Genomic DNA, 25,488 nt, shown 5'->3' on the forward strand with positions numbered 1-25,488 from the left:
AATGAAAAATTCTAAAATTTAATTAGAACGTTTTCTTAATAATTAGCGTGAACACGTTCTAATTAAATTTTAGAATTTTTTATTTAAAAAATCATTTGCTTTTAATAAACAAATTTTTATATAGATTGAAATTTTACACAAGATTCGATTTATTATGCTTGTTAAAAACAAGAAATTTGTATAAGAAAACTTGATATCAGAATAAATTCTGCATTTATAACATGCGATTACAAAATATTAATGCAACAAAAGGAAAAGCCTTTTTCAAATGACGCGTCTATCGGAAAAAAAAATTTAACAACCCTTCTATTTAAACGTAGAAATCGCAAAATTTTTTCCAATGTGCGTTCGTTTCTCGAATAGAACGGTGCATGCTCTAAATGACGATCAATCCGGCAAATAGAAACGGATCGAATTGAATTTGCGATTCGGTCGCGATCGCGTAATGATCAGGGTGGTAATCGAAAACGCGCTCCGAGTCGAATTAAAGCTCTCCGTCGAGAGTGAGAAAGCTGAGGAGGAAAGACAGAGACCCACGCAAAGGGAGGATGGGCGGGAAAGGGAAAGCTCTATCGATCAATCAGCCATAAGTAATGCGGAGCTTTTGATGGCTTACCGTTTCATTGCGGACGGAAAGAGCCGACCGGCATGCTATATCACGTGGGACGCGACTTAGACGCGCATTAAATGTCAATGCCTAATGACGATAATTGTTGATCGATGGGTGCACTCAACGGATTGTTTTGGAGATGATACTCGTGATATATACATTATTTCGTTGAATGTATGATCATCACTAACGTTCATTAAGCAGACATATTGTCCTTTATCTGTATTGCAACATAAAGAATTTATTTTTCATATTAATGTTAATGAGATATTTTGTCATTACTAGATTTACGTGTAATCTGAAAAAGACCGATATGTAACACATAAAACGATGAAAGAGATTGATATCGGTTTTTATAAAAAGTGCACGAGTTTCTTCTGCTCAAAAACAACACAGTTAAATATAGTAGAATATAATTATATTTTGCGCGAATATTGTATGTTAGAAGTATTTTATGACAGACTGACCGTAACTGGGACATTTGTATTTATTCTTCGATTACTGCTACGTTATCGTGCTACGATATCATACGAAATTGCACGCATTTGCATTGCAAATAAGAGAACAAAGTCATTTTCCATGTCCGCGAGCTATAAAAAAAACTAATAATTAAACAAATTCATATTATACCGACATTACGTGGTCCGTGAGCTGTGCTTTATTTTGATTTATCTCGAATAACCATTGCACCTCAATAACGAACTGTTTGTATCGATTATTCGTTCGTTTATGTATCGGATATTGTTTGTTTACTTTTATCCGATTTTCAAACAATAAAATAAATCGTAAAAATACGATAAAAATATATCCGGATGTTGTCAAAGAAATTTCATTAAATTTCATCGACTTTAAATTAGGTAAATAATTAAAAAGTCAATATATGCTGATGTTCCTAGCTTGTAATTTTAATTCGGATAATTCGGATAAAATTACATATATACATATATAAAAAAATTCTTGGAAAACTATCTCGAAAAGGTTTCTTTTTTAAATTAAGCTTTACCCAAAAATTTCTGGCCATGTCCATCTCACACAACTAACGCGAACGCAAGTGGAGCGTACGGGAAACGTTGACCCAGGTCAGTTAACTCTGAGAGCTCTTTATGGCCTTTTACACATAGAACTATCGAGGGTGATCGGAAGCGTCTTTATCGCGAGCATTCTGCTCATTGAAGCTTACAACTTTTACCTTTATCATTCTCGCCGCTCGGAGCCGGAAGCCCTTTGTCTCTTTGTCTCTCCCTCCCTTTCCCCTTGTGTCTGCTCATCGACGAAGCGACGCATAAATCGTATTTTTAAAAACTGCTCCTCCCAAAAATATTTTCTCTTGTTCATCGGATTAAAATTATGCAATCTTTTTATAAATTTAATTTCTTGCATATATTTTATTCACGTATTGTTAGTAGATACGATATTAATTTATCCGATAATTTTCATAAATTGAATTCCAAATATAATTTTCCAAGAGATTAATCTTGAAAAAATGAAATATTAGCGAATTTACCGTAAGATTTTGTGTGACAGTAAAAAAAGAGCAAGAAAATTACTAACAAACATTGCTTTATTCTTTGACGATGTTATCTTTAGAATAGAATAAAGAAATCTTAATGCACAGGCGATAGATCGTCGCACCGAATATTCTTTTTTTTTGATAACGCCAGGCTCGAGGAGTGAGGATTATATCGCGCGACAGGCAAGTCGCTCGATGCTTGACGATTCCTTCCCTCACGACCGAAGGTTTTCCCGTCCTTCAGATTCGGGGGCTGCGAAATCGATTCCTATTAAGGTGGCGTAATATTCGCCAGACACGAAAAAGAGAACGCCAGCAGTGGCCGTTTTCGCGAGAACTAGCTCCTTCGTCAGCCCCGTTTCGGCAGATGTGTGAGGACACTCGAAAAGTTTAGGTCTCATAATAAATGATCTTCGCGTTTTCCCCATCGCGCCCGAGAATATCATTAATTAACAGTAATTAACGTGCGCGCCGATCTCTGCCTCGGCGAAGTTTTCGCACGTCCCGTCGACGGTGGGGGATGAAATTCGCACGCGAAACTGTTTCGACGAGCTAAATCCGAACGGTTTCTTAAACGAAACGTACATTTTTCATAACGCCCGATACAATAATGTTTTAGGTTTTATTTGAAAAGTGAAATCTAATGCTAAGTAAATCGTAGCCGTTGGAAAATTATTACGCGAAAGTTTACTCAAGACAGCATGCTTTCGATCAATGTCGACAACAAATAATGAGCGTGAAAGGCGTGAATGGTTCTGTTAGAGTAAATTAAACAACGAGATAGTTTCTCTGGAGAACGGCGGGATTAGACACCATCGATTAGCAATAATTCAATGTAGGATATTAATTTTCATTAAGTATCGGCTATCGAACTTTGCCGTCATGTCGCTCGGGTATTATATTCTCGAAGGAGTCTGTGTCATACGGATTTTCCCTCAAGAGATCCGATATCCTCAAGGAGATAACAGTAAGTTTAAAAAGACTCGCGAGATACATACCATGCGAAAATAAGCTACAAATCACGATCCACTATTAGGAATGCATTTAACTATGCATATTTTATCTTTTTTTATCAAAATATATTTAATATTCTGTTTGATTATATAAATAAATATTTTTGTAAATAAATATAAATATAAATGAATATTTTCTTTTTATTAAGATTGCAAACAAATGGTTATAATATATCTCCTTCGTAGAAAATTTCTCTGTATTTTCAAGTGGATTATATTAATAATAACTGGGTAATTCCTAATAATAAGTGGGTTATATTAACAAAGTTTATTAAGCAAGTTGCTTTCTAGTTGATTAGATTAATTTTTTAAATAATTTTCTGCTCGATGTAACAAATCCTAAATTTACTTCTTTCATTTTTTTCAAACACATCATTCACGCAATCGCAATGCGATATCGTCGATGACGTTAGAACCAACGCCACGGGTCTGTTCGGTGTCGATTCTGTTGCGTCGAGAAATGTAATCGAGGAAGAAAAACGAGAAGGAAGAAAAGAGGGATGAAGGGGAAGAAAGAGAAAGGTTGTTTTACCTGGTGAACGTGACCGAGGCTGCCCGATCACGTCGTTAAGCCGATTTACGGGCGCACGTGCGAACGTTTCGCGGGCGCAACGGCACAAATAATGACATTAAGAGGATCCGCAGAAGCCTCCTCGCACGTGGCACTCACGTGTCGTCGTATGTGAGATCTCCTCGCGCTCGTCTTCGTCTTCGAAACGCTTCGCATTCTTGTTCATCGGCGACACGCTGCGTTTCGAGACCTCTTCTCTCTCTTTTGTTGAGAATCGACGAGTCTATGTACCTGGCCGACGAATTTTTTTTACGTGTATTTATAACCGACAAGATGCAAATTCGATCTTGCTGAGAGAAGAAAATAGTGTTGGTTTAATAGTGTTAACGATTTGTGGGACGGTTTTAATTATTTCTCTTTTTTTTTTTACTTCAAGAGCAGTTGTTTGCAATTTATTGTACAAATCTTTATTTCACTCGATAATATTTATTGTTCTCAAATGTTTAATTCTTCAAAGTAATCATGATATTTTGCAAAACAGTTGACATTTGCGTAAATTTTAGTGCTATTTATTATAAACATTTCTTTTTCTTTCATATGTACTTGATTATATAAATATTAATGAATGATTATAATGAATCCCGATAGTCAATAGATTCATCTTTAATTGATTGATGAATATTTTTCTGGATATGCATATTAATATAACGATTTAAATTCTGTCTTGTTAAGAAGATAGTGTTAACGATATGTGTGAGATGACAGTTTTGATTATTTCTTATTCTTTTTGCCCTAATAGCAAAAGCATTGCTTACAATCTATTACATTTTACATGAGTCTTTATTTCAATCGATAATACTTTTTATATCCCAAATGTGTAATTTTTTCAAGTGATTATGACGTTTGATAAAACAGTCGAGCTTTGTGTACATTTTGGCCTACTTATTATAACATTATACGTGATTGATTACATGAATATTGATGAATGATTAATTATAATGAATCGATAATCAACCAATTCATTCTCACACAGTTATTGAGATATGCTTTCAATATTTTAGATATAATTAATAATGAAAAAGGAAATTCAGAGAATGTAATAACACACATAATCGCTTGCAATAACATTAATTGTATATGCGAGAGTCCTTTTGAAATTATATCTGTTTCAGCTATTTGGAGATATATAACGAGAGGGTGAGGGATCTCTTACAACCGTCGACGAGCGCAAGTCGGCTCCGAGTTCGAGAACATCCTCGACTAGGGCCCTACGTTCAAGGTACTTCGCCTGCGTTTACCGTGAAATGTCGAGTTACCGAGCACGTCGGCTAAAATTTCTCGAGGGTCTTCTTATTCAGTGTGTACCCAAGTCTGCGCTGTTTAAATCTTCACCGCTTATTTCTCTCCGCACGGCCGCCTTTCACCCTGTAATATCTCTTCGCCTCGCTTATATTACAGTCCAATAAAATAGATAAATACAGTAGTATATTAAACATTGTATCTCGAATGTCGTATTAAATGTATCATTAATTTCGCGAGAGTAACGTTTGCAGCTTTATTAATACCCCTTCTTTCACACAATAAATCATAAAATATCGTAAGGGAATATATATATTTATTTGTAAAATTTGATGTTTAAAATTGATAGGATTTTATTATCTCTAGCGATTTCTACTCTATAATATGGTCTCATGATTTCTTCATATATATAGAAATAAATTTATCACAAGATCATTCTCTTGTTAATACATATTTAAGTTTTTAATTGATTAAACTATTACAATTTTGTTGAATTCTTGAATAATTGAATCTTCAAACTCTAAAGAGGTGAAATAATTCCTGGATCTTTGGATTTTTGAATTTTTGAATAATGGAACTTCAAATTCTGAAATCTTTCGGTGTCTCTTGAAAAACTTCTGGACCGATCTACAGTATTTTTCTTTCACTCACTATCGTAATCACCGCTCCAACAATAAAACTTAATTGACACGTCGCGATAGGCCTTTTATCTAGACCTCCCCTTCCTTCACCATTCATCATCTTTTTCTTTCGTCAAACATCCTGTCTCTTCCAGGATTAACGCGCCACGTGGTCCGCGATCTGGAATCGTTGATGTCATACGTGGAGAAGGGCACGAAGGCCAGAAAGACAGCCTCGACACTTCAGAATCCCAGCAGCAGCCGCAGCCACGCTCTACTGACCGTCGATCTCACGCGGGAACAAGGCTCGGCCAATGCCGAACGTCCCTCTGACGGTGACAGCATCACGTCCTCCGGGAGACAAGACGTTACTCAGCGCGCCGGCAGCAGGTTGCACCTGGTTGATCTGGCGGGCAGCGAGAGCGCGGCCACCTGCGGCGGCGTTCATCGACTGAAGGTGAGTCATTCCCTAAAAATAATATCCTTCGTCGGAATGATATATTCGCCAGCTGAATTTCGCGCGATGAAAATCGATATTCGCGCGGGTCGAATGGACGGATGGATAGAGCTTCGTCGAGTTATCAATCTCCTCCTGGCCGCCATCGCGGTTAATCGTGTCGGCGGAGAGTTTTACTCGCGGAAATATTAACGTAAAACATGCGTGAAGAAGTGCCGCGTTAATTTATCGTGTTATTGAAATGTTCCTATTTCTACATCTCGACGAGGCAAGATACATGTATGTTTCGATCTATCGACATATATCAGTGTTTTAATGTCTGTCAATAATTTTTATTTTATTCGTAAATAAGATATAAATCATAAAAATAGTATAAAAATATATTTTTAATCTCGAGATTTAATACGTTAAAGGATAATATGTGAGAGAAATTATCAGGATAAACTAGATATATTTGTGCTCTGTAATCAATGTGCAATGTACAGTTTGAGCCTTTGATTAAGTGTCCGTGTTAGTGTGTGACTATGCCTTCTAAAATACGAAAAGAATCATCAAGATGTCGCGGAAAATCGAGAATCATCGCTTGTGATGTTTCACGTGTGAAAGTATGTTTCTGTTAAATGAAAAGTCATACATTAACCCTTTCGTACCTCCGGGACATATATGTCCCACCTACGAAAAAAATTATAACTTTTAAACAAATAATCCTATCGACTTTTACCTTGGCTTGTTTTAAAGAAGAAGGTTCAAGCTACATGTAAAAAAATCGCGCACTTTGAAATATAATGTTTACAATAAAATATAATTATTTAAACTTTGCGAAAAATCAAACTTTTAGAGAATGAAGCTTAACCGTATATTAATCGAAAAATCATAAAATTTATGCGCCAATTATATAAACTTAAAGTTTTATTTAAATGTGATTACAACTTTGTTATGACAAATATTATAATATTTTATGTGTAATCAAAATAAGACGACGCGTGCGACGGGCATCCAAGTCTCGCGGCAGATGCGCCGCTTGAAAAAAAAGTGTATAATAACGCTACGAATCGAACATGTGTGTGTATATTCAGGAAAAAACAATAATATATATTTAAAAAAATAAAATCTAAGCTCATATTTTAAATATATTGATATTTAAGCTTTTCATAGTCGCCATCTTGAATCTACCATTTTAAATTTAAATTTTGATGGTAAATTTAGAATCTGCACCCCCAAAAACCTATAGAACTGTCTTCATATAAAACATATTTCTTTTGGGAAAGCCGGAGTTACGAAAGGGTTAAACACAAATTTCTATGAATAAACAATTGCCGATTTTTTTGTTTCACTGCCTGATGTTATCGATCCAGAACGCTATATAATCTGATTTAACAATAATTTTCAACAACAATTTATATTATGAAATCAAATAATTATTGAAATTATTTTTGTAAATTTGAGACGAATGTATATTCTTAGAGTTTGAAATGAGATAAATTCTTTGATTGTTAATAATTTCAATTCTGACATTTTGACGTTATCATCTTCTTGCTACCGTTTATAGGAAGGCGCGAATATCAACAAGAGCCTCGTGGCCTTGGGAAACGTCATATCCGCACTTGTTGAGAGAGGCTCGACAGGAAGTGGGACAAGCAAAAGATACATCCCTTATAGGGATTCCTCTCTCACTTGGTTGTTGAAAGATGCACTCGGAGGAAATGCCACTACCGTCATGCTTGCCAGTAAGTGTATGTCAGTCTTTCTTTCTTTTGATCTTTCCCCTTTACATATGTATATATATCGTTCTCTTTAAATTCGAATTCTCTTCCCGTTTTTCTTTACAACTTTCGCGATCTTAAAACGTTCCATTGACGTTAAAAGATTTCCTTCCGGGAATATTCTGCCCGCGTAAATCGCGTTTCGCCGTGTGTATTTTTGCGAGGAAATTATAAACTCGCTTTTCCCTTCTTTTGATCTCGAACCCTCCATTTTAATATCCTTTCTGTTGCCGCACCCTGTTCTCTCGCGCATAGATTGAAATCCAACGACTGATTCGACGATTGCTTAATTGATCCTTTTATAGTGCGAGTCTCTTGTCAGCCAGCGTGTACTAAAAGAGTCAATTACGATAGGCTATTACCAATTTATTAATTTATTTCGCGTTCTCCCAGCTTTGATTCCATGAGATTGCCTCGTTAAGAAAAAATTATTCGGATCGTCTCGAAAGCAATCTTTAGCCGTTGAATTACAACGAAAAGCCACACAGCCATTTCTATCGCCCTCTTCTCCAAGCTCCGTCTTTTCCTAAATTCCGTCAATTATTAAGGAAGAAATCTGCGCCAGATTCGTGAAATTATTCCCATCTACGATGGGAAACCAAGGTTGAATATAATTGGTTTAAATGCTTTTCCAGGCGAGCTAAGACGCGGAGATTAAATTTCGATAGAAACGAGCGTAGTGACGCGAGAAATAAGAAGCGGTAAATAAGAAGTTTGTAGTAGACTTGCGACAGTAGCAACACATAATCGATGCCACTATCTAGCGCCAATATTTTTCTCATAGCGTCGATTGCGCGTCTGTTGAACATCATTTATATAACACTTTTCATTATAATATAACTTGAAAGTGAATATTTCTCGCTGCTGATAATGACAATAATATCAGTGAATTTAATAAAGAATTACTAAGAATTCCAATATCGATAAATCGAACTGATATGAACACAAAAGATTCTTGTTAGTAATTATTTTCGTAAACAATGTTTTTTAAGTCATTATTATGGTTTATTAAATATTTAAACACACTGGAGAATAATAATTTAAATAATGCACCAAAATAAAAGTTCATTTTTAGACGAATGTTATTTAGGTTAATGCATTTTTAATAATAGTTAAGACTTGAGATCTGTAGAGAGCATGCTAGAAAAATATTTAGGAACTCCTAGTCTCTCTGATCTAGAGAATAAACTTTGTGACAGATTAATCTTTCACAATAGCATTACCTTAGAAAGATTTCTTTCCAAGAGGTATTTGAATCCGATTGTCTTTATGACAGTTTCTCCTAGTTGGAGAAATAAATGTCGGTCCATTCGCGAATTGGACAAAGTTTTAAAAGAATCATCATCGTCGCTATTTTACCAGGGAGATACTATTTTCCCGTAGAAAATTCTATTAATAGTTAGATGAAGCACATAGGGAAAATTGCGTTACACATAGTAATATTTTTATCTCTACGAGTAAAAAATGTCATTTTTTTTTCAATTAAAACTGAAAAGAATTAGAATTTAAAATAGTGTAATAAAATAATGTTAACACATGATATAATTCAGTGGCTATCTATATCGAATATGAATATAAACTATTAAACTTTTAAATATTTCTATATAATCCGTTTGGATTGAAACTGTGATACAATAACGTGTAATGAAAATATGATTTTTAAACGATGTATTACATTCGAAAAATCTTTCGAATTAATCTGGAATAAAAAGCGTGAAATTTATATTATCCGTGTCATCGTTTATTTTGACTCGTTTATATCACCGTGATATTTTTCCCTTCTATCGCTTCGGAATAAATCGTAAACGAAATTGACGTAATTGAGCCCGCGACGTAGAGAGACGTTAATCGAGAGAAGGCGCGTCTTCCCTCTTTTGACTCATCACAATTAATTGCCGAAATGGAAGAGTCGATCCGCCGCGATCCGTATAATTGGCCGGGAAACACACAGCGCTGTTTTGTGCGAATACTTCTAGCCGGATCCAGCGACATGTATAATTAATCGTAGCGGAATATTCCGCGAACCGCTGATTATCGGCAATTAATTGAATTGCTAATAGCATTTCGGTTTATTATCGGGGAGACGTTTAATATTCAGCGGGCCCACGTTTGTATGTATGTATAGTGTGTATGTATAATATTGTGTTATCTCACAGACACCGTATACACGTCGATTTCACTATACGATGTCTGAAAAAGAGAGACCGTTCGCTCAAAATTCATTTCTCGGCGGAGAGGCATGAGAGTTATTTTCGTTTAACTGGTCCATGTGTGGAGGGCATCGTTCCATACATTCTCTTTCCCGATTATTCAAGATCTCATTAGCCTTGAATCATAGTCTAAAATATATCTATTCTTTTAATTTAATTTTTTTTATTTTAATTTATCTAATAATAAATTTTGTGCGTCATTCATCTTATCGAAAAGAGACATTTTTTGCATGAGTATACACTTGATGTCGCCCTTCAGATGTTGGTTCTATTCGTGATTTGGACATTTTATTTAGTTTGGATTTATCTTTTGACAAGTATATATAATTAATTTCAAATTATGCCTATAAAAACTGGGTTTTATATTTCGCTCATGTAAATATTTTAAATATATATATATATTAATATCTTTTTTAAAATATATTATTACATTGTTTACTTGTCACATTCTGTCAGACTTATCAATAACTAGAATATGCTTCAATTGTTTAGATGTCATATCAATTAAATCATATTAATTGAGCGAACAACATCGTTTTCTTAGTAAAATTAATTTCTACTTTGATAAATTTATATATGAGTTCTCTCTCTCTCAGGTCATAATTATGTTTATTTATTTATGATCACTTATTTATTAAATAATCTTAAGATTTTAATTTTAGTTAAAAGAAAGACTCAATGATATATTATTTCTTGTTAAGTTGTTAAATAATTTTATTTCCTGCATTATTAAAAAAGATAAAATTTCATATTCTAATTAGATCATTTAAAAATAAAAGACTGTTTCAAGATCTTCACTATAATTCATATGGTAAATTTAAACCACTGAATCGATTATACTTACTCGGTAAACTTTCTGATCGAATTGATTTCTTTTGCTCGTGTCTTGTTACCTTTAAATATACCTTAATTAATCTATTATTTAGATCTCGTTATGAATCTACAATTCTAGTTTGTATAATTTTTTTATATTCATGTATTCTTTTATATCATTTTCTTTACTAAAAAGATTTATTTCCAAAATAAATAAATAAATAAATAAAGTTAATTCCATAAACACGACGAGCTCGCTCGTTGCATTGAGAGTATCTGACAATAGACTTATGAAAGAAAAGAGTTCTTTGTTTAGAGACCAAGTAAAATTGAAGATTTTTTATATATCGAGAAAATGCACGTGAGACGTTTAGTGAATGAAAAATCGTTCGCACGATTTCGTAGTTTATCTTCGAATAAGCAAGCAGTATTTTGGGACATTTTGCGACAGTAGATCCTCTTGAGTAGATACTATCATTAAGCAATCCTTTAGTATCGATTCTCTTAAGCGTTGCTATAAACAATTGTACTTATAGAATGCAAACTTATCGCAGCCACTAATATCAACCAGAAAATCGCACTGATTGAATAGTCATAGTAAAATTAAGAATAGTTGGAGCGTACAACATTTTTGTCATGTATTTCTAACGTTGATTATTGACAAGTTTATGTCTTCTCCAGCAATATCTCCGGCCAGCGGAAGTTACAACGAAACTGCTCATACCTTACGATTTGCGCAAAGGGCGCAGAGCGTGGTCAATCGACCGGTGGTCAATGAGGATCCCGTGGAGAGGCTCATCCGTGAATTAAGGGCCGAGGTAGCCAGATTAAAATCTTTGTTACTGCAAAAGGTAAGAAATTTCAGATTCATTTTACTCGATTTGCGGAAATTACGCGAGAAAATATAATTGAGCTTAGCAATCAAATACGAAAACCTGTAAATTAAGAAACACGCAAACGTTGTCCAATAAGGAATCTAAAGAAAAATTACTTTAACTATGCTTAAATGGAGGAGAGAAGAAAATAATTTCTAACTAAATATAAAATTTTAGCGATATGATAATTCTAATATGAATTCAGAGAAACAAAGAGAGAAAAAGATGTATTATTTGCGCATTACATTACACATCGATTTCTCGATTTTTCGCACCTTTTTACATGCAGAAATATTATTTCAATCGAAGGAAAATTAATATCGTTTCCTCGTTTTGTTTTTAACGCGACCGGAATGAAAAATTCGCGCTCAGCAGAAGCGAGACTGAAAACACGAAAGGATTTAATCCCCGGCCTGATGTTGATCGAGCGACTTTATAACAACGGCTGTAGATTCGCATGCTGCCGGCGCAAAATATTAATGAGTTTCAAGCGGCGTGCGATCGGTAATAGCGCGGCATTATAAAACAAATTTCGCAATTTCGCTCGACGTGGAGCGCGCGGATCCGCGATAAATAGCGGCCGATTTTTCAGTCGCGTTTTAGCTCGCGTGCGAAGGGGGTGGAGGGAGGGGAGGATGGGGGAGTTTATTATCGGGGTTTACCAATACGAGCGGCGCTGCGCGATATTGTCCGATGTCATTACGCAAATGAGATTCATTGATCGTTTATTTGACACTTATTGAGCGCCCGTTGCGAGCGATCGGCCGAACGATTGCTGATAAAATACAGCACGCCCATGTGTTACGCTTTAACGAGGTATCCGCGTTTCCATTTCTATCAGGCAGACGCTATTCTTCATTTCCGCGCGTCGCATAATTGTCGATTAATTAAATTTCTCATACTTCATTCGCAATTGCAATTCCGTCGACGTTCTCTTTTCTAAAGCCTTCATGTTCCATTTCAAATCCGATATGTTATATTGTTGTATACACGTAATAATATTTTTTTAATAGTGTATCATAATGATATGTATACATGTTACAAGAGCAGAAAATAGAAAACTAAAAATTGTCACTAATTCAAGCCATTCTGACTTAAGTATCAATTTATTGTTTTCTAATAGACAAAAAAGTTATATTATTATAGCAATTTTAATATAACTTAATTAATAATTAATAAAACTTAATTAATAAATAATAAAAATATTTTAATATAATAAAAATTATAGAAAAATATTTTAATGTAATAAAAATTATATAGGAGAGGAAAATCTCAATTCTCTCTCTTTCCCTCTTTTTTCTGATTAAATAATTTATAGAGAAAGCATCGATAAAAATTTGAGACACCAATATATATATAATAGTTTGGACAAAAATTTTATTGCCCGAATACGTTATATTTGTTTTCAGTTAAAATTAAAATAATATTGATTATATGAACCCCTTGTTGCAGGATATCGACCAGCAGACTACTGGCGTACCGTGTTGCTGCGGCAAAGTTCAAAGTTCAAAGGATTCGGCGACGGATCCTCAGTATTGCGAAGAACAGGAATCGCTCAACACTTTGCGATCTAAACAGTCCGATTGCAAGGACGAATTTTCACAATCAAAGAACGACAGATCACTCGATGTGTTTCCGATCAGAAGGTTTAACTCTAGCGATAGTGTAACGATTTGTGAGACCGGTTCTACAAGATCTGTCAGAAAGTTTAATTCTTATGAGCATCTACAAGTTTCCGATCGCTTTATAAACAATTATAATCAAGCCAAAGTCACCGAATTAAACGACGAAGAGGACGAAGTGATAGATGAAATTAACGAGCCGGTCTTCGTGGACATACCGACGTTAGTGGCCGTGCTGATTAAACCGGACGACAGCTTGCAAGAGTCATCGACGCAAATCGAGGAAATTTGCTCCGATGAGGTACAGGAAGATTCGATCGATGCCGATTTTATAGAAGGTGGTAACGAGGAATTTGAAGAAACAGAGAAGATCGATGTGGATCCTGACGATCACAGTATTTCGGCGAATTCTTGCAACACCTTGGGTGACTCAGAGGTCGGCGAATTTCTTAGGACTCCGTCGAGTCCGGCATCTGTTGGAAGAAGCGGACCAAGAGGTACGTTCAGCAAACAAAACTCGATCGATTTGCCGTCGAATTTAAACGTCTCGAAGAAATTTGGTTCTATGATCGATGGTATTAACAAAAAGAAAGAATCATCGATCCTCGATCCTCTTCAGCGATCGCACACGAATTTAGACAAGCGTCCGACACTGCCCGATCGTGGGAAAAAACTCAACAACATCCGCGAGATCGATGATCGCAAGGTGAATGCTAAATCAGGAAGCATTTGGAAAGCGATCGGTAGCATCGGCAGCAAGGATTACCTGCAGAGGAAGAACAGCAACGAGTCTGACAAGAGCTTGAAGGATTCCAATATCGGCAAGATAGGCGGTTACAGCATCGGCAGAAAACCGAGTTTGGAAAATCTGAAGAGAAAGACTAGCAAGGATAGCAGCTCAAGTAGCTCCAAGGACGAGCAGATTCTGATTTCGAGCTTGACGCGCGACAAGCTACTACGCAGAAAAAACTCCTTAGATCAGGAAGCGGCAAACGCGAGCGGTGTACGACATCACACGGCGATTCAGCGAGTAAAACGTGCAGACATCGTCGCGGCAGTCACGGAGAGGCTTTACTCCAGCAGAAAGCTCACGGAAGAGAGCAATAATATGGCGACTAATAATGTATCGGGCACTCGTTCTCCGCCGGAAGGCACCGACGTCAAGGTGTCTACCAATTTCATGGCACGATCGAGGCTCCAGGAAATCTCGCGAAAAATGCTGATGAAGCGACGAAAAATCAACGTAGACACGCAGACGGAGACGACATCGACGCTGCGTCTCAAGGACACGGCGTCCTTGACGGACGAGCCCAAAGTGGTTCTCCAGGATGCGGCGGTTCTCACGGAAGAGCATATGGATTATGACTTGACGACTGTGGCGAATCACCGGTTGCCCGTTCTCAGAGTGAAGGATATGGCCACGCTGACAGATCGGCGACCGCAAACCAGCATCTTCCGTTGCAAGGACGCCGAGAGCTTGGCCAATGATCTCGATTTCGACGACTATGAACTGCACTCGCCACGAAATGACTCCGGCATACTTTCTGATGATATGCAGAATTACGCCGAAAGCAATCTGTCTAGCGCCGAAATGTCCGAGCTTTATCCAGAAGCTGACAGGAGGATACCATGCACGGACAGTTCGACTAATACGTTCCTTGCATCATCCGGCAGGAACTCGGCAGTGCAAACAGAAACCAGAAATCGAGAAGCGAGTCGACAGAAAGAGAGCTTGGAGAACAGAGGTCGCAGTCACTGTTGCGGTCTGGTTCACGAGATCGGCCAGCGCGTGCCAGTAAACAGTCCCGAGAGAAATGTCATCTCTATATCTCTACCGGATATGATCAGTATAACCATCGAAAGTACGAATGGCTTAGAGTCAAGAATTGCTGTGACGGACGGCAGTGATGCCATGGAAGAGAAGCCGCAACCCATTTCCAGTGACAAGGAATCTCAGACGGAACAGATCAAGAACGAGGCTGAAAGATCTTTCTTAAAGGATCTTACAGTAAGATCGACGGCCATTCAGGCGGACGGTAGAGTCTTCAGGATTGAAAATATCTTTCAAGATCCAAAAAGCAATAATTATCATGATGCGACTTCTGATTTAAGGAAGGAAACCATAACAAAGAAGTCGATGGTTTTTAGGAACTCCCTTGGCACTTCTTCCGTTATCGAAACAAAGGAAAATGACGCGAAGACGGAATGGGATATCCAGGACCCTTATCAGAAAAAACAGCCGATCTTGAAAGGTGATTTAATGCGGGCTTTTGTTGCCAAAAAACGTAGTTACAGTTTGAATCCTAAAAGACCGATAAACAGACTTGCTTGTCAAGATTTATTGAAAAATTGGACTTTTCCATGCTCAGAATTTATTGATTTTAATAGAGAGATAATGATCATATCGCCTACTGGGCAGCAAGACACTGATGCATCACTAATTGACAGCTTGCCTTCTTCTGCAGTAATCAGCGAATGTACTTCAGCCAATAAAATTTCAGAAGAATCGATTCACGAATCATGCAAACAAGATTTCGTGAGTAGTTTCGAAGATTTGAAGGAATCTGCTTTCATAAAGGATCTGTTGGATTGTGATAATAATTTTTCGGACGACAGTCTTGACGAAGATAATATCGCGAAGAGATCAATTGTCGTGAATACAATGGATACGCAGAATCTTAAGAATTACGAGAATGTCTGTCCTCCAGATGTTGTCGCGCATACAAAGAAGGAAGCTTCGACAATTCACAAAGATACGATTAACGTTGAATCGTCGATAGATGACGATTTCGACGATACCGAGATGGAGCTCCCGAAGAGAAAACCTGCCGAGATATTGGATAAGAATCCAATGCAAGATTACAAGATGTTGATCTTAGGAACGTCGTCCTGTCTCGTGGATAATGATTCTGAAGAAGAAACAAATATAACGGCGTCTAATCAGTCTGATAACATTGAGAGAGGTAAGAAGAAGGTATCCTTTTCGAATCCCAGCAGTCCCGAAGAAATAACTGACATTGGGGCTAACCGCAAAATCCTGGCACCGAAGCAAAACTTAGTAGCTGTAAAATCCATTATCAAGAAGATGAAGAAGCCGGCAGTGGCCGAAAACTTGGACATCGTCCAATCGAATGTCGAAGTTGATCAATCCTTGCGGCAGAAAAAGGTAGAATCAGCGAAAAGCGAGGAAGTTCTGTCTGCATCGAAAGAAGATCAAAATTCTGAGGACTCTCGAGAATCGTTAAACGACGAAAAGGAATTCTCCGATCATAACGAATCAGACAGCAGCGTCAGCGACGAGGACACTCAAGTAATGTCGAAGAAGAAAAACATTCTTGAAGAATACTTGAACGAGGCGATGATCTTCATGCGCAACATGAACTCTATCAACGAGTACATGAGTGCCGTAAACAAACTGGAGAGCTGCGGAAAGCGTCACAGGAGACGAGGAAACCGTCGAGGGAGCAAACCGAGTACGGATAAAGGTCACACAGAGTTCCGCGAGTGTAAAGTGAACCTAAAAGATGACACCGACGAGCACTTGCAACAGGACGAAGTTGTTGTTGTCGAGTCCTACGAGAAATGTCTGAAAGGTATCGAGAGACTGGAGGCGTGCATTGACAAAGTCAGCAAACACAACCTGATCCTTCGAGATAGGTATGGCATCGAGGTCGAGTCTACTGGCGCTAAATCGAGTTTAGCGAGTCCCAGCATAGATTCTGAGATGTCCAATGTCAGCGTGATCCACCAATGCGGCAATATGAGTTTTGAAAATGATGCTGAAAGTTGCACATACAAGTCAAATCTTTCTAGGATTTCCTTGCCCTTTTTGTCTTCCATTCAAACTGACGTCACGAAGCAGCCTACGTTAAAGGAGGCAGAACGACGAGATCAGATTAAAATCGATGAACATGATTTCGATAATAAGAGTAACAATATCATACCGGATGACGATCTGGAGCGCAAGATTTTCGATCAATTGATGCATGCGGCCGATTTCAGCAAGTACCAAAGCCCGAGACAATTGCGACAAAAACGCCTGTGGAAAATACGCGATCTTAGGTCCCGTAGTCCAACAACTTACTCCAAGTTACGGGAGACTTTCCGGAGGGACACTCGTGGAATCCTTAATTTCGATGAAGTTTCCGCCGCCGAAGATTATCTCGACAACATTCGCGGAATCGAGAGTAGCCCCCGGAATTTTAGGAAAACGAAACTTTCCGATCAAACAGAGAATATTGGCTCGAAAACATCGATCGGTTCTGAAATCGATCTTGAAGAATTTTGCGACCGCAACGAATTGCCGGAAGAAAATGATAATCCATTCAAAATTGAGATGCCGATCATTTTCGAGACAAAAGTAAAATATCCTGATTGTCTGACAGATCCTGCAAAGCCGATTGAACTTGGACATATGTTCAATACAGAAGAGGAAATCGCGCGAAAAATTACACAGAGATCAAAGAATACTTTAAGGCTCGAGTCAGCAAATCCCAGATTTGTAGGCTCTTTGAACATGGAACTAAAGTATCCTGGTAGTCCAAGAGCAAAATTTTTGGAGCTTTTAAAGGAGAGGAGACGAATTGTAGAAAACAGCAGAGGTACAAATGCATTTTGAGAAAATTTAACAATCACTCCATGATAAATTGTAAATCTATTTTTCACATGTATTTTGTATTTTGATTATTATCAAAGAAAGAATAATTATAATAATTGTATATTTAAGTATAAAAATGTATTGAGAGAGAGAGAAGAAAGAGAGAAACTTGTAAATACCGACATTATAATAATATTTACTTCGTGCTCCCTTCACTTTATTAATCTTTTAATTATATTTAACGATCTATCTTTAACAACTGTGTTGATGACCATAATTATGCGTAAAAAGTGTTAATGGATTTTATAGCTTGTACAAATACATGTCAATGTTTAATTTTATGTTTTTCAGATGCGTTTTCATATTCAACATATTTAATATTTAAGTTTGCTTAAATCTAGGATGCTTTTTAACATTATCAATGTTTAATAATCAATATTTAAATAATTATCATTGTTGAATATTCTAAATTGTAAGAATTTTAAAGCAAAGGCCATTAACATTTTTCACAAATAATGATTATATATTTAATCGAAATAACAATCTTGTACATAATGATAAATGATTATCTTTTCTAATAATGTAAATGTCTCTACGAATTTTTATACAACTTCTATGGTTCTATGGTTCAAAAATACCGTTAAATGTATTTGAATAATGTGTTAAGAATTATTTAGCTTGTAAAAGTTATTATAATTAAGAATTCTATAAATCTTTATAAATCTCTATAAAGCTATAATCTTTATAAAAATGTATATTCTATAAAAATCTTTGCAATTCTATAAATCTCTTTATATTATATACATATAAGCAATGTTTGCATAAGCAATACATAAAAGATCACAGTTTGCGTTAATATTCGAGGATCATTTTTCATCTCTTGTACAGTTGTAAGAATCTATAATTATAAAATAAATAAAATTAATATATATTATTCTGCTACATAATTAATACTAAATTAACATTATTCTGCTATATAAGATGACAAATATATAACTATTGTATATCGTTCACAAAAATTGTTTAATAAATACTATTTTTCGAAATAATAAAAAATTCATAATAGATTAACACTCGTTACAATAAAAAAATGGCAAAAAAATATTCTGTGATTTTTTATTTATATCATATTTCACGTTATTAATATATATTATTATTTTATTAAAATAAAGAGACATAATTTAGTCACAACCTGTGTCAATTTTAAATATATTATCAATTTATTTAATCTTTCTTCTTTTGACATTGCTAATCTTGTCCTACTCAAAATATATATTAAATCTGTGTTTATAAATCCGTCATTATAATTGATACTCTTGCAAAGAGCTCTTATAAATGATGCAAATTTCCGATTAGTTTCATTCGACAATGTACAAAGGTACATGATTCCATGAGGCAAGAAGCTCATATTTAGCATCATATAAAACGAAGGTAAATGACCGACACGGACTCCGTTGCTTCAATAAAGAACTGACGCATGTGTTGCTGCTGTTGCTGCATTTCGCATGATGCTTCATATGGTGCGATTCGCGCCGGCAATCGTGATTCTAATAATATCGCTCTCTCGACGGGAGAGGAACAGCGTAGAGCAGTTTACGACTATTTTATTTTATTGCGTGATAAATCTCTAGTACGCGAGAACTCTCATCCAATTGCATGCCCATTTTTGCTGGCTTCTAATTTATATTTTTGCTGGACTTCTAATTTATATTTATAAATAGATTTATTTGAGTGATAGACAATTTTTTTAATAATTTTTTAGGATAAAACGATCTAATACGGTTCAGTATGGAAAACGCTCCGCTCATTGCTTAGATATAATGATTTTATCAACAAGTGTTATTAAATTGAGAGTCGATGGTTAGCGTTTCATCCTACATACAAATTGTTTTCTAATGCAAACTAGAATAATTTTTACGGTTTTTAAAAGCTTATCGAAAGGGGGAAAAATGAAGAGAGTATTAATTGATCGATTTGCGCGACTAATATTCGCGCAAATTTATAAATTTATATTATTGATAAATTTCGATTTTATAGAGCTAGCTTGTAAAATTTCTCAATATCGTGTATGAATGCATAATCACCAGATAAAAAGCGCCAAAATCATTGAAAGAATTTTTTTGCAGTTTCATCAAAAAGATACGGATGCTAGACTTACTCGCAGAGAGGTGTGGGAGGGGAGAGGGCTGATAATTGCATTGTCCGCGCGCGCGAAGCAGATCGCTACTTCCTCCCCAGTGACGATAAAGACCGATCCATAACACACACACACATAGACACACACACACACACACACCTTCTTGACACGTTCTGAAAATTGCCGCCACGTGCCCCGTTTTCCACGCGTCGTATTTGCCTTTGATGCTGATGCAAGCGTAACGATGCTCGTTTATGCTCGCACACATATGTAGTATGAAGATAGCGCAGCAGAAAACTATGCAAAAAGTCATGCCGCGATCGCATGAATTTATGTGTGCCTCGAGAAAGACTTGCAGTTATTTCTATTTGCATTTCGTGAGGATTATTCGGATCATTTGTGCCTATAAGCTATAATGAAGAAGCTATAACCTATAAGATTACATGCAACAGATCGTTTTTTTTTTATGTTTTTTTTTTTAGGAAAAACGAATGAAATATAATATATCGATATTTCGAACATATATGTATATTGAGATTGTCTACGAAGTCAATTTTCAATACTTTTATAAATCAATCAGCTGTTATACAATATGCTTATTCTCTTTCCCTCTCTCTGTCTCTCTCTTTCTCTCATATATTTTTTTCTCATTACTGTATAATATACTCTCTTGTGTGTGAAATATTGTAATAAAAGTTTTGTCGTTAAAATGTTAATGTTAAAATATTAGTTTGTTGATGCATATAGGTATATATCCCGCGCGTATATCTCATTTTTTTGACGTTACATACATTCCGCAATATAATTTATCTTTTATATTGAAAATTCACCTATCACGACATATTTTTTTTTATATGAATATAAGAAGAAAAGAAGAGAATTACGCGAAAAGGACTTCGCTCCAAACTTGTCAATATACCCTGTCGTGTATGCACGAGTAAGTTGAAGGTGATGAAGCTTTAATGTATATACATATATATTAATTATATATAATTATATACATTTAATTAATGAAAATAAAATTAACACTTTTTTCGTCTTTTACAAATTTCTTTTATAAACATTTTATAGATTTCAAAATGAATCTCTTTTTTCTTTAACTGTAATGCAGAGTTTTAAGTCTGAAATACATCCTTCTATATAAAAATCAAATTTATTATTAATCTCTCGATCGAAAATGATTTTATAATCATTATATCTTATAATCCGTATAGTAACACGAATCATGTGCTCTCACATCGCATTTCTCTATTAAAATACGCGATTAATATCTGAGCTTCATTGTCATCATAAAGTTACAACACAAATCCGCGAGTCAGTTGGTTTTTTGATCGAACGAACATCCTTGGCCTCGATGCAACGAATTTGATGCAACGATACCCCGAATGCTTGGAGTCTCGCCACCTCGTTATTATTCTCTCGCCATCATTACACGCGGATATGATTAAGTTTTTTTGTGTAAATTTGTTCAAGTTCGTAAAACTCGCGTTTACGAATCTGATTACGAAATACCGCCGATATTACATTCGGATGCAGAAATGAAGTGCAGCCTGAACGGAAGTTCAACTGCGATCGATGCAACAAATCGATTTATTCGTGTCACGAGAGATGCGTAATTTTATCTAATAAATTACTTTACGCGATCGTGAAATTGGTAGTAGCTCTTTTTCAACCGATAGTCACGATGATCAAATAACGTAATATAATTGGGACATAATGTAATTGTGTTGGCCTAATGGGGATATAATGCGATATTTGGATATCACATATATAGCTGTAATTAATTTATACGTAACATAGATAACAAAGTAATATAATTACTGTAGCATAATGTAGCTGTAATGTAATGTAGTGGAAAAGTAGAATTGTGTTCATTTTTGCTCTATAATGCTTTATAATATAGATAGCTTATAAAGGAGTGACATCAAGATTGACATATGTATGCAATTTTGCTTTTGTGCTCTAAGTTCCAGCTAAAAATTTAATGTAAAATAAAAATTTATAGTTACAAAAATATAATAATTAAATAATATTCAAATTATGCTCTCAATTTATGTTATACTTTCTTTCGTGAATGATCTTTTTTGAAACTAAATGAAAATTCCGACATCTGAGAAAATATTTTTTAAAAAATCGATATACTTATTGAAAACTACAGAGAAACATATATAAATTTATATAAAAATTATACAAAAAAGGCAAAAACAAAAATGGAACAAATTTTCATATTCATTTCATTACATTTATACCTTTTTAAGCTTAAATAATTGTTAATGATCTTATATCACATATCATTGGAGTCGTGTCAACTATCAAAATATCTATAAGAAATACATTTCATTAAAAAAAATAATTTCTATATTTTATATATAATTTTTTATATTATAAAGTAGATAATTTTTCTTTTAAATTGTTTTATCAAATAAGATGTCTCTTTTATTTAGTGTGTTAATAGCCGCTGTCAAGACACATTCGATGACATATATATGACATAAACTCATTGCGTATGAGCATACATGCACATATGTACTATACATACTATATACACAACACACACAAGCTCATCGATTCCGTAGCACCCTGTGGCGATGGTAGTAGCTGGAGAGCGAAATAGGCAAAGAGGAAAAGAGGGATGGAGGTGGCGGTCTGAATTTACAGCATTTAATATCGGCAAAATGAAGTACGACCGCGGGAGGAGAGCGAGTAAGGAGCCGCCGTTTTGCGGCATCGATAAATTCATTTTATTGCCACGGTTTGTAGGCGGGTGGTGTAACTTCGACCACCGCCTACCGATGTGATCGCGCGTATCTATCACGGTCTTCCCCAACGTATCGCTCTTTTAAACACTCGTTTCGGATCGATGTGCACGATCGCAAGTATCGAACGTGCCTAATTTTTTTAACATCACAGAAAAAGCGGTAGATCTGAAATCAAGGTAAATCTTAGAAAAGTTAATCGTCGCATTATACGAATAATTTATCGCTAATTAACTGAAAATTAATCTTTCGAACGGAATCGATATTTTAGTTACAATTATCGATTGATTTTTATAAAGTTGCAGATCATTATAGTTATAAGTGCGAATTTATTCATCAACTTATGTGGATAAGATATCTGTTATTTATATTAAAGAATGAGAAAAAAATGTCGACAACAAGATGAGTCACTGAGCGAGAAAGCTTTAGAATCTCGATGAAATAAGGGGTTAATATTGCAATAATCCAGACTGTCGGATCGCAAAATAATTCACCCGCGAGCGCGCGACTTGTTCTTTCTTTTCCAGCTAAATCTTAGAGGACATCGAGAGATTCCGTTGAATTTATGAGACTTCGGCTTTAAGAGCGAGAAACTCGGCGAGGAATTAGCTTTGTCGAGCCATTCTGTGGGCTATGAGCGAATTTTGTTACCAGGGGAAGACACATTTCCAGCAATTAGCCCGTCCTTACGACCGCGAATGTATATATAGATATGGAGTATACCGAAAAAAGAAATATATAGGGGACGCGAAACTAAAATAAATGAAACTGAAATCGACCCTTTTTTACCCAAGATTTAATTTAAATTTAATCCCTTATTTATTGCCTGAGCTTCCGTGCCCACTTGTTCCTATAATATAAGATAATATACATTAAAATAACAAAAAGTTAGTAAAAAATAAAAAAATGTTAATTAAATAAAAAAAGAGAAAAATCTATATTTATCGATATTTATGATTGTATAATATTCCAAACATTTTCTTTATTTTTAAGAGGTGCTATTAAATTATCTTGATTTTCTCTATAAATATCCGGGTACAAAAAATATATAGCAAGATGATAGGACTCATTTTGTTAACGGAAAGAATAGAATAGTAACATGAGGAATGAAGGAAAGCAGCGAAAAGAGAAACGCACAGAGGGGCAAAGAGAAAAGGGAAGTAGACATGGCTGGGCGACAGTTACTTATTAGTTTTTAAGCTGCTTGTGCTTTGCGTAGACGTGCAGTTAAAGACAAGTGAACTTCATCCGGGGGACGGAATAAATGTGGAAGTTGAAGTATTAAAGTCGCGAGAAGCAGCACGATATTCCACCGTTCGTAACACAAAGTCGTTGTTTTCTTCAAAGTTTTGTTTCTGCCAATGTAAAATAAACTTTTTAAATCTTATTATAGTAGACTATAAAGTTCGACAATCAATCAGATCAATAATTATAGAGGAAGACGATAGTATTATGTAATTTTGTGTTTAATAAAATTGCGAAGTAAAGCAACAACAAAACTCACGAGAAGAAAAATCTGTGAAAAATATACAACAATTTGAAAATCTCTCGCGATTATAACTTAATTAAAAAATTGAATATTTAATTCTAATTACAAATTTTGATAATTACACAGCCTGCGAAATTTTAGGATTGGTTAGTTACAAAAAGCAGGTGAATCTGATAAGTTTTTTGACGCTGAATCTGGTTGCAGAATTTCTCCAGCACGTCAGATTTTTGAATAATTTGTAGTTAAATAATCCAAACATAGCTATTTCGGCTAATTTCATCAATTCTCTGCTCTAAAAATAGATCTCTAATAATAGATTACTAAATAGATCTCTAATAATAGATTACTAAAAAAAGAATGTTTTCTTTCTTCACGAACATACCTGTTTCTGTGCCAAATCTAAAGCAACGCAACGTGTAAATTAATTCAAAGCTGCTTTAGTCATAGGATATGCCAGGCAATTAGGGAAAGATCATAATCCAGCAACGCTAAAAACATTGATAATATTGCCCTTGGTTTTAATCAGATACGGCACTGCCACTGTTGTCAATTATATACGGAGCAAAGGTTTATTTTGAAAATTCCGAAGATATATATATTTATCTATTTATCATAACTTGAAGATTGTATTCAAGAAATTATACACGTTTATTTATTAAGTTTTTTTGCATCAATGTATATGCATACATATATTATACACTTAAATCATTATATCGAACCTATCATACTGTTCCAAGCTTGTAGTCTATACTACCGAGTTCCAATCTTGCAGCGTTATTAACTATAATATCTAATCTGCCTAATGATTGATCGTGGAATCGATGATATTTTTTTCGTTCTTAGTTCCCAGTTACAATAAATATTATTATTAATTTGTCTCTGATATCTGTTTGGCTACTTTGTTTAAATTATCTCTATTGCGTCCAGTTAGCGCCATTTTAAAATAAAGCATTGTCAATCATCGATAATAATTGTTCTTATTTTATATTATATTTGATAGTATTTTTTTACATTTCTAAAAGCAGAAATTTTATTATCAGCTTATATATAGAAGGTAGTATTAAAACCATCTGGCCATTGACATCAGATATCAATAATCAAAACTGATATAGCTTTTTTAAATTGACATATTTCTATTTTTTAATAATCAATTTTATTTTGTGCTTTCTTAAAGTAAATACAAATTTTTGTCTGTTCATTAAAATC

General features: G+C 35.1%; 2 protein-coding genes across 5 annotated transcripts in view; one reads left to right on the forward strand and one right to left on the reverse strand.

The window, feature by feature from the left end:
• LOC145967255 (uncharacterized) overlaps positions 1-18,160 on the forward strand; it is a 38,250-nt gene extending 20,090 nt beyond the window's left edge. For 2 of the 4 annotated variants that reach the window (XM_083091961.1, XM_083091960.1), the window contains exons 4-8: positions 4,817-4,923; positions 5,719-6,020; positions 7,570-7,747; positions 11,488-11,657; positions 13,134-18,160. In XM_083091961.1, the coding sequence (XP_082948087.1) occupies positions 4,817-4,923; positions 5,719-6,020; positions 7,570-7,747; positions 11,488-11,657; positions 13,134-17,921 (5,545 nt within the window). In that variant the 3' untranslated portion in view covers positions 17,922-18,160. The other 2 variants (XM_083091962.1, XM_083091963.1) reach the window with 2 other exon arrangements.
• The window catches only part of LOC145967258 (BTB/POZ domain-containing protein KCTD3), a 62,993-nt gene that overhangs the window by 31,712 nt on the left and 5,793 nt on the right, over positions 1-25,488 (reverse strand). The window lies entirely within an intron of this gene.

Source organism: Camponotus vicinus, unplaced genomic scaffold (assembly GCF_025532165.1).
Source record: "Camponotus vicinus isolate PSW18456_S1 unplaced genomic scaffold, iyCamVici1.0 SCAF_2, whole genome shotgun sequence".
Taxonomy (NCBI): domain Eukaryota; kingdom Metazoa; phylum Arthropoda; class Insecta; order Hymenoptera; family Formicidae; genus Camponotus; species Camponotus vicinus.